The sequence below is a fragment of the Saccostrea echinata genome, unplaced genomic scaffold (assembly GCF_033153115.1).
Source record: "Saccostrea echinata isolate AGI-Se365-2 ecotype Australia unplaced genomic scaffold, CSIRO_AGI_Sech_v1 ptg000056l, whole genome shotgun sequence".
NCBI lineage: Eukaryota > Metazoa > Mollusca > Bivalvia > Ostreida > Ostreidae > Saccostrea > Saccostrea echinata.
Window position 1 is genome coordinate 19,979,688 of NW_026889805.1, and position 10,280 is coordinate 19,989,967.

Consider the following 10,280-nt stretch of genomic DNA (forward strand, 5'->3'; position numbering starts at 1 on the left):
TACAGTTTTTTCACCTGCAATTTGGGATAGAGATCGATTGCAAACCATTTGAAGATAATTTTCTTTACTCATATATTTCTAATAATAGTTTTGAATAAAAATTGCACTTTATCTTCTACTATTGAGGTAACTTACATGCAGATGTAAAGCAAAACAAAGTGTTGTAAAATTGACTGCTCTAATAATGAAACTGTACTGTCAGGCAGAAAAAGGTCAGTTATTATATTGACTTAAATAAAATTTGTATAAAATGCTTTAAGTATATCCGTATGTCCTATTTCTTCAAGAACCGGTTTTCTTAAGAAACTGGAATATTACCGGTATTAAGACTAAAAAGAGCGTCAACATCCTATTGACTGCCATCTATAACATTATAACATGACCTCCTTTTCAGTGTTAAATAACAGAACTGTTTATTACAAGTAATCGTCGGATCTCTTGGCGTGAGGAATAATGGGTGTATAGCTTGCCGGGAGATTCATGTACATGTATACCTTTAAATACGTTTGGTATTTAATTTTTCAGGCACAAAACTATGTATGTCTTTTCGACATACATTTACTACGATGAAATGAGACAATGTCTTTTTGTTCTGGATTATAAGTGTTACTCAAAAGCGAAACTTGAGACCTGAATTTCTGTGTAATTGGCTTGATAGACTCTTTAACTGGTAAGGTCTTGCACTGATAGCATAATTTACCCTATTTGTTTACAATCTTTGATACATTTTTGCTTTGAACATCTTTAATAAAACCTAAATTATTTTATCCTGTGTGCTTTTTGGGATCTTTTTGCATTTATAAGTGAACCTCTATTTCAATGAACCGGATTGATTCGGCATTCTATCGGATATGTGAACTCATGTTTTCTATCATTTAGTTGAAGATTGTAATCCAGCACCTAAGATGGCCAATCGTAAAATGAGGAATGTGCCCATTAATATACCTATTTCAAACCCTCAGTTTGGTGTCCAGCCTGTCGTATATTACCCATCAAATAGTTTCCTAGACTCAGGGAGACAAGCTCCCCGCCAACGGCCTCGACTTCAGTATCACAGTTCTGACGTCAGTGACTTCAGCAGAAGATCCCATGTTGTGTATTCGGCCAATCCACCTTCTCCTTCCTCTCCTGAATTTGCTAACCATCTTCGGTACCAGCGACCTCCAGATTCGCCGAGAATCATGCGCCCAACTTCTGCAAGTAAAGTCCATTTGATTGAACAGTTGGTGGATCGCCAGGACTCCATAAGGAAACAGATGAAGGATACGATTTCAGGCTGGAAAATTGCTGTCAAGGATATACCGAAACCTGGAAGGAAAATATCGGTGGATGATCAAATGAAACGAATAAGGGCACTTTGTGCTGACGTCGATCACCACCTTCATAGATGGAAGGTACGATTTTATCTTAATCAGTCCGCATTTAATGTGATTTAGACTTATCTTTGAGAAATCATGTTGTTTGTACATATTGTGTCACTTCTTTTCGCAAATAGGCACTTAAAGTAATGTTAACATTAGATGTATAATTTTGTTCCTTTTCAGGATGAAATACATAGGCTTACTGGAATACGCATAAATACAGCTGCACCAAGTCCAGGAACGAGGCAAAATGACATGAAGCAAACCCCTTTCAAACAGATGGTTGTGAACGACACCAGAAGCAAAGAATTGAATATGGAAAAATCTGTTCAGGATACCAAAAAGGAAAACATTCATCTCAGAGAGAAAATGGCTGGTCTAGAAGAAGATCTGCGGAAAGTTATACAGGAGAAAGAAGAATTGTTAACAAGGTTTGTTTTCGCCAAAATGCATTCTCTTAAATTTGATTACATGTAAATGGATTCTACTGTAGATTCTGACAAGCTGGTATGAAGGCTAAAATGAAATATTCTTATATACACCTTTTAGAATGCATCATTGAGGATAGTCACAATAAAGAAAAATAATAATAAAATAGAATAGACATTAACAAAGCTACATCTAAATAAAAAAAAATACTGATAAACTAATAAACGGGGGTATGTTCTTTAAACATTCAAATTATAGATTGGTTAGATGTTTGAACGAAATTACTTCTTCCTGTTTGATGTGTTGTACATTGATTTTAAATTTCTTTAAGAAAATTTTAAACATTGCAGATTAAGTGAGATATCAGGATCACGACTTACGGATGGAAATGTACAATTCACTGACCTAAACACACAGAACAGACCTACAAAGATTGCCGAGAGATTCCAAGAACTGTATAATGATGAATGGATGGCAGCATTAGACGTTTTACCACAAGACGATCCTCTGTCGGAAAAGAAATCTATTTCCACCTTGTTATATATCATTCAGGTACACGAGGTCAATGGGTCGGATGAAAACCATGAAGGGTGGGGGTATATAGATTAAACGTATTATCTATGTTTGTTCCATATAATTAACACGACTTTTGCGTGTAAATAATTATCATGACTTTTGCATGTCAATCTTTTTTCAGCAAACTGTATACGAATAAATTGATAAATATGTAAGTTTACAGCATAAAAAAAACTTTAACTTTGAAAATATTTAACCTTATGACTTCCATTACAGTCAAGTTTTGAGTTCTGTGAAAATGAAAGCCGAGAGATGACACGGAGACTGACATCGGCCGTGTTTGGTGATGGCAAGGACAATATCCAAGTATTTCTATTTTTGACTCTCATTGCCTTTTCATGCAATTCAATTGTAGCTAATAAATCAAGGTACAGAATAGTAAGTAAATAAGTGTACATCCTTTTCCTACAGTTAAACGATGAAAGTAAAAGACTGATTCAACAGCTTCAGAAGTCCACCGCTGATTTAATGACACCTGGTGTAGCTCAAGTAAGTCCCTACAATATCCTACCATATATATATATATATATATATATATATATATATATATATATATATATATATATATATATATATTAAATCCCTATAAAATCCTTCACAGATCAAATAAAAATCAAATCGTACAATCATGCAATTTTGTATAATCTAAAATGTTGTGATTTTCATATTTGATCTTTAGAAATTCTGCCAATCACTTGACATTGACGAAAATTTTGAGCACCCTCTTCCAGAAAGTGTCAAAACATTTGCTGCAGAATGTGCAAAAATAACTTGGTGTATGGTGGTTCAATCCCCACCAATGCGTATTGTTTGCGGAGGTAGTCATGGGAAAAAATTTGATCGCAACATGTTTTCAGAGTATACTCAGCAAGGAGAAGTCCTGGATTTCGTGGTATGGCCTGCAGTTCTGATAGAAAATGGAGGTGCCTTATTGTCAAAAGGGGTTGTGCAACCCCTGAAACCCTCTTAATAGCGAGTATACAAAAGTACAGTAATAGAGGACAAACAAACAATCAAACTTGATGAATTTCTATTTTTGTGCAATAAAAAATTCCACAAATCTATTACTTTCATACATAAGATGTTTGTAAAATTCATCTGAATTTTTCAATCAAAATTTTTTAATATGCTTGGTTTTTCAGCGTACTTATATATATTATGCTTTGTAACTTACGACAAGAGATCACCAGAATTGCATGTACATAATATTTTCAAGACCAGTAATTTGACTTATACACTATACATATATTTCTTATCTATAGCATACAGATTACATTTATTCATATTGCTATTCCTAACACTGAATATGAGTTTTTTTTTCTTGATCTTTTGAACGTTTTTGGTGACAAAGAGATATATTTCATTTATAATAGAAATCATCATTGTTAACTTTAATAGTTTTCATAGAAATATATGTATTCATAATTTTGTTAAAGTATATTGTTAATTTATGACGTCTTTCCTTTTTTATTTCACTATGTGATCAGAAATTAAAGTTCCTTAAAAAAAAGTAATTAGGAAAAGTGTTTAAATTTTAAAGTTAACAGTGGCGGATTTAAGGGGGGCGCACCCGGCGCCCCCCCCCCAAAAGTGTCAAAGTTAGCATAAATCATAGTTTCGTCGAGAAAATGTAAATATGTCTACTCGGTAGACCTCATTTTTACCTACAAAAACTCTAGAATCCAGGAGCTTCCTGACCCCCTGCCTACTTTTGGCGCCCCCTCTAACTTCAATTCCTGGATCCGCGCCTGGTTAATGAAATGGATAAATTTCAAAGAAAAATTGATCAAAAATAATTAAAAAAAGATTAATTTAATTAATTAAATGAACGTCCTAGTTTCTTATATATATCTTTGATTTATCGGAAACACAAACATATTACACCTTTGGTTTTATCGCCAAATTTTGAAGATTTCTCTGATCCTACGAAATGCATATTCGGTTTAATAAAAAATCAATTCGCAAGGGAACCAGGAAAACTTATCAGAATTGCAATTGACTCAGTATATATAATGGAGAAAGGGCAATACTTCTAGAATTAAACAGTGGATTACCAAAAATGATATATGCCCTGATTATATATTACTATTATTTTGCATTATCAGGATACTGTATAAACTATTTAAAGCTTTATGAGGGATGCAACTTTTTTCTTCGAGTAATAAATAAAATCGAGAGGAATCAAATTTCCCGTACAAATCACTGTCACATGTAATAATTATTCTAACTCTGTGCTACCGTACAGTACGCACAGGTAAACCGTCATGGTTGGTTGCATGACTAACAAAGCGACAGATGGCTTTCTGAAAGAAAACTACCTGGCGTCCGTTGTGCAATATTATCAACGTCGTCAATTGCACCTATAATCTATTTCGATAAAGGTGTATACGGCAAGATACAAGAACTCCCGAAAGACAGGAAGGTAGACCCAGCTCTCCGAACCAATTACAGGTGTTTTTACACGACATGTTTTTATTGATCTAGTTGTTGCTTTTTATCCGGGTATTTAAACAGAAAGAAAATGGAGGAGATGGACGTCGAAGTTGAAGAAAAAGAGGATAAACCCGGTTTCTTTCGACGCATGAGTGTTAGATTGTCGAAAAGAAAAAATAAGAAGAAATCTACTGGAAAGTTCGAAGAAATAACAAAGTAAGTCTTTGTTTATGTGCCTGGTTTACAAGGGCTTAATGCAGGATTAATCGGATCAATGAATTGGTAATATATAATCAACAATGATCAATCATGCAAAATATGCACGTTTAAATAATTTTATATTTAGTTTTCAAGAATACTGCGTATTAAATTTATAGTTTATCTAACTATATCTGTTACAATGATCTCGGTATTTTTTGGTTGAAATTAATCAAAGACATATTCAGTACTGGGTATATCATGAACTATAATTTGAATTTGATGAAATAGTTAAACATTACTGATGATTTTCCCCCTTTTAAAATAAAAGTTTTACTAACAAATATCAATTATTATGTTAATTCAGGCCCGCGGGTTACGAACATGAAGACCTTCACAAAATCATGAAGCGCCTGAAGCAGGAGGTCAGTGCACTGAAAGATCTGCATCGAGACTGGGAGCAGACGACCAAACGACCAAAGCTGGACCACGACTTCCGGGAGCACGTTGAGCATGTGTATACGTATGCCAGCATGATAGCAACGGTATTGTCTTTTTTGAGTGTCCATTTGCTAACTTTACAAGATACTGCATATTTTGTGACAGGAGCGAATAAAGATATTATTATCTTGTCTGTTTTATCTGAATCAGTTCATTAAAATTTCAATGAAGGTTTTTAGCAAATTTGACACGAGAGCATGAAAAGAAATCAGTTTGTAAACAAATCAAGAAGTTTTATTATGTGTAACTGAAATTCCAACAAAAGCTCATTGATTTACAGCACAAACATGCACAAACGAAAATAGTTTAATGTCTAGTGTTTGTTTACGCCAAAAACCGAGATTTCATTTTTAGAGAATCGTACACAATCTGGCAAGTATTTACGGCGATGTACATGTTAAATCAAAAGGAGGAAATGGACAAATCAGATGTCATTAATGTTAGCGATAATAGGGTTCTACGTAGTTTACGATCAAAAGAAAGTTGGTGATCCACTTAACAAAGAAATACAAAATCAGTTGTTTAAAAGGGAGTTTAATTTCTTTTCCAGCGTGTTGGTGTTGCCACAGTGCGGAAAGAAATGACTGATAGTTATGAAAATGAAATTGCCAAACTTAAAGATGACATTCGTGAGTTGAGAAGAAGTAATTATAATGACAAACGTCTACAAGACAAAGATTTTGAAATTCAGCGTTTGAAACGCGAAGTAGAGACATTACGTAGTGAGATAAGACTAAAACGCCAGTCTGATTCAGACCAAGGTCCGGTCCCGGAATACGAGAACCGACGATATTCAAGGGGAAGACTTCCCAAAAAAGATGAAAATGGTACCCCAGATACATCTAAATATATAATTCACGATCTAAAGGATAAAACAGAGAAACTGGCGAAGGAAAATGAAAAACTTAAGCAAGAAAATTCGGATTTAGAAAAACTATTGGAAGATACCATTAATGATAATAAAGAGTAAGTAATTTTGTTGTATAACAATGTACACTGGAAATTCAAAGACTAGTTGTTATTAAGAGCCAGGGTTATTTTGGCGCAGATTTATTTACATGTATTTGATAAATTGTTGTAGATTATCAAAACGCAATGCTGGGGCAATGAGAGGCTTGCACTCTACCTTAAATGCAAACAGAGCAGATGAAGATGAAACAGAAAACGAAAAGAATTTAGGGTAATGTTTCTTGTGGAATTTGTATACACATATACGAGTTTTTGCGTTAATAAATTACCGATTTGCACAATGAATAATTTATCATATATAATATTGTTACAGGACTGAGGAAACATCAATATCATCTTTGAGTTCTGTAGAAGAAGATAAGAAAACACAAATAGATTATGCCAACAAAGAAAAAAGGTTTGAGTTTAGAAGAAAACAAGTTAATTAAAAGATAAATCTATGAACTATACAACAGTTTACTTTAAACACTTTTTTTTTTAAATATATCACTTTTAAAATTCTTTTTATTATAGACTACTTCAAAAAATAGAAAAATATGAAAAAGAAAATAAAGAACTGGAAACAAGGTTACAAGAAAAGGAGCATGCAGAGTAAGTATATATCGACACATGAAGACCATTTAATAATTCCTTTCAGAAAATAAGTATAAAAAGTTTTGTTTTATTCTGCTATTTGTAGGCACCAGAATCAGAATACAATACACAGACTGCAGCAAAATCTACACGAGGAGCGCAAAGCTAAAGAAAAGGCGTTGGACAGGTATAATAGCATAACTTATGATAAAATCAAAAAACAAGGCACAATGTAGATAAAATGAGGAGAGAAAATGTTTAAATTCTCTCTTTGTAGGTTAACAGAAACAGCATCACAAAGTATGCGGTCTAAGAATCCTAATGTAACGGATTTGAGTGACCCCAATCGACCTCTGAAGATAGCAGAAAAATATTCGGAACTCTATGACAATCAATGGACTAATGCAATAGAAAATCTAGAGTGTATAGGAGTAGAAGAAGAAAAGGGAATCAAGATACTTTTAGATATTATTACGGTAAGAAATGTATCTGAAGAAGGAAAAATCTGTCTCTTAATTCTTGAAATTATTTTTTGGCCACATTCATATTAAAACGTAAGAAAAGAAAATTTAAGAAATCGGAAAAAATTTTAAATGACGATTTTTTTTATTTATTATTTTATTTATTTATTTAAAAAAAAAAAGAAGAGATGTTTGAATTGGTTGTTCGGTCAATTCTTGGAAGACTCGGGGCAGGAACGAAAAAAGGGCTCCACTTCTGGATGCCTGTCACAAAGAGAACACTTTATAATGCATATTATTAACGGGCAACATAGATATGAACATTCGAATTAAAAACTTCATATTTATATTTACAAAAAAACACATGAAAAACATTTTTTGTATATTTCAGACAATATATAAAAAGTGTCAATCTTATGAAAAAGAACAGCTTGCGCAAATCGAAGCACTGCTTTACAATCCGCTGTTTTCACCAGGAAACACCAAAGAATGTGTTAATGGGGTACAGTATTACTGAATAAAAAATACAGTTAATAAGTTAATTTGAATCTGCCTTTCAACTTAGCTGTTTCCTTTTCCTCCTATTTCGTCTTCTCTACTTTTTCAGGAGTTGGACAGTGTGTCAAATGAGGTTCTTCAGCTGGTGTACGATTGTAGGAAACAATTATCAGACAAAACTGTTAAAGTTCTTACTGAGGTATATCTCTAGGCGTGTAACATTAATTTTTATTAATTAGTGCATATTTGAACAAGTTATTCAGCAGGTTATAATTTTCAAAATAAGAAACATGCTACTTTATTGGATTGAAGGATGCAAAATCAAGAAAAAATAATAAAACATGATTAATCACTTGATAAATTTTGATACATCTAGTGAAATGTGTGGTACTTCTTGCCTTCGGGTACAAATATATAAAAGATGGAAATGCAAAATATGTTTATGCACTGAATATTAACTTGCATTGATTTACATTACATACAATTTTTATATTACAGAAAATTAAGGAAGAGTTAACAAAAGACTTACTTAGTTCTGTTCAGTTAACTGCTTGTAGTGAATACATTCAGTGTTGTGTTCAGTATTGTTGGTTAATGGTCATCCAAAACCCTCCAATCTACATGCAGTGGGACTTTAGAAGCGGAATCTCTGAGTTTGATAAAGACGTTCTGAAATCGTATACGAAGTGTGGTAATACTGTGGCCTTCATGGTATGGCCAGTGCTATACCTACACAAAGATGGACCACTACTTAGTAAAGGGGTTGCACAAGGGACCAATCGTGTAATTAGTAATGAAAGCGAGGTATAACTACGTGGGGTTCTATCTTTAGTTCTGAATTTTAATTTCATATATAATTTGGAGAATTATACATGGAAATCCAGAATTTAAATCAAGTTCTTATTGTGAATGCAAACCATAAAATTTGCAGTAGAGTTTGCTTTCAAAGAAAGCTCATATCTAATCTTGATTTTATTTGTGATGGTAGTTTTATTGTATGCGTATGATAAACATTTCTCTATGCCGTGGATCTAAACTTTTATGTGTTCAAAAACCATTTTAAATACATGTACACAGGAAACCATGGTTATCAGCGTATAGTAAAGCCATAATATTAATAGAGTGTATTGGTATACATGTATGTTGTTGATTTTGTTATGTAAAAAGCGATTTCTTTCAGCTATTTATTATTAGTGGTTGGCAGATGTGTGGTTTACCAATCTCACATTGCCTTTGAATTAAAAGATATCAAGTTATGCACAATAAATCAATATTTAAAAATTGTTGATGTATATTAGCTGTAGGTTTGCATTCCAGCATAAAGTTGTGTAATGGCAAGAAACGTTACTAAATTTGAAGTCTTATTGACGAAATACATAATTTGTGGGCATTGAATAAACCTTTATAAACTGATTTGTGTTTTTTCTTTTATAGAGAAATGTTATCTCTTCAAAACAATTGCAAGGATTTTTTTTTTTACCAAGCATCTTTTAAAACACATTTTATAGTGAATATGTAATTGAAATAAATGCTTATAACATCCTGTTACTAAAAACTTCAAATTATTGTTTGCTGTCTGGACGACATTCAACCTTTAATAAATTTTTTTCTTTCGCAAGTAGATTTTGGAATGTTGGCTAAAACGGGAAGACTTCAATATATTTTTTTTAAATAAAAGGAGAGTATAATAATGATCCTTCAAAGTAAATTCAGCTCTGTATAATGCAGTCTTCTCTCTCAACATCTCAATAATATTGATCTTTCAACCTTTATAAAAATATGAATGCTTTCCTCGAACGTTTTTGATTTTCCCAGCGATGATGGAATCAGAGTTAAACATTGAACATTAATTTGACTTAAGGAGGGATCCTTGTCTGGTTTCTGACTAGACGAAATATTCCAAGTATATTTGCTTGTATGTCTTATATACTTAGCTGTAATGTATTTAAAGGATCATATTTTTCTTTACTCATCATAATTGTATAATTTTAAATAGAAATGGTAAACTGAGTTTGAAATCCAGCAGGGACTATATTTTTGGCGGAACTGCGGCGTATGAAAATATTTCCTTTTCTGCCTATTAAAATCACTTAGAAAACAATACATTTAGTTAATTTTTTTAAACAATCAAAGACTTAAAGAAATTTTGAAATGTAACTAAAATTAATAGTAAAATGATAATAAAATTAATAATAAAATTTTGAAATGTAACTAAAATTAATAATAATGCCCTAAAGTTTTAAATTATAGCAAATAGCAATGATTTTCTAAATAAACTACA

The 10,280-nt window shown here is 32.4% G+C and overlaps 2 protein-coding genes across 3 annotated transcripts; both read left to right on the forward strand.

Annotated features, from left to right (window-relative positions):
* The first annotated feature begins 452 nt into the window (after positions 1 to 452).
* On the forward strand, positions 453 to 3,723 carry LOC133173019 (uncharacterized). 2 transcript variants are annotated; one of them, XM_061307897.1, is made up of 7 exons: positions 453 to 670; positions 880 to 1,394; positions 1,545 to 1,792; positions 2,141 to 2,342; positions 2,583 to 2,672; positions 2,778 to 2,855; positions 3,046 to 3,723. In XM_061307897.1, the coding sequence occupies exons 2-7, from the start codon at positions 906 to 908 to the stop codon at positions 3,334 to 3,336; spliced, it is 1,398 nt and encodes a 465-aa protein (XP_061163881.1). In that variant the 5' UTR covers positions 453 to 670; positions 880 to 905; the 3' UTR covers positions 3,337 to 3,723. The 2 variants fall into 2 exon arrangements, with proteins under 2 accessions (XP_061163881.1, XP_061163882.1); XM_061307898.1 differs by lacking the exon at positions 453 to 670 and having other exon boundaries at positions 861 to 1,394.
* A 902-nt stretch (positions 3,724 to 4,625) lies between these two features.
* LOC133173379 (cingulin-like) lies at positions 4,626 to 9,398 on the forward strand. The gene is made up of 11 exons (XM_061308362.1): positions 4,626 to 5,015; positions 5,365 to 5,542; positions 6,049 to 6,464; positions 6,580 to 6,678; positions 6,781 to 6,864; positions 6,981 to 7,058; positions 7,147 to 7,227; positions 7,318 to 7,516; positions 7,893 to 8,003; positions 8,109 to 8,198; positions 8,498 to 9,398. The coding sequence occupies exons 1-11, from the start codon at positions 4,888 to 4,890 to the stop codon at positions 8,807 to 8,809; spliced, it is 1,776 nt and encodes a 591-aa protein (XP_061164346.1). The 5' UTR covers positions 4,626 to 4,887; the 3' UTR covers positions 8,810 to 9,398.
* The last annotated feature ends 882 nt before the right edge of the window (positions 9,399 to 10,280 follow it).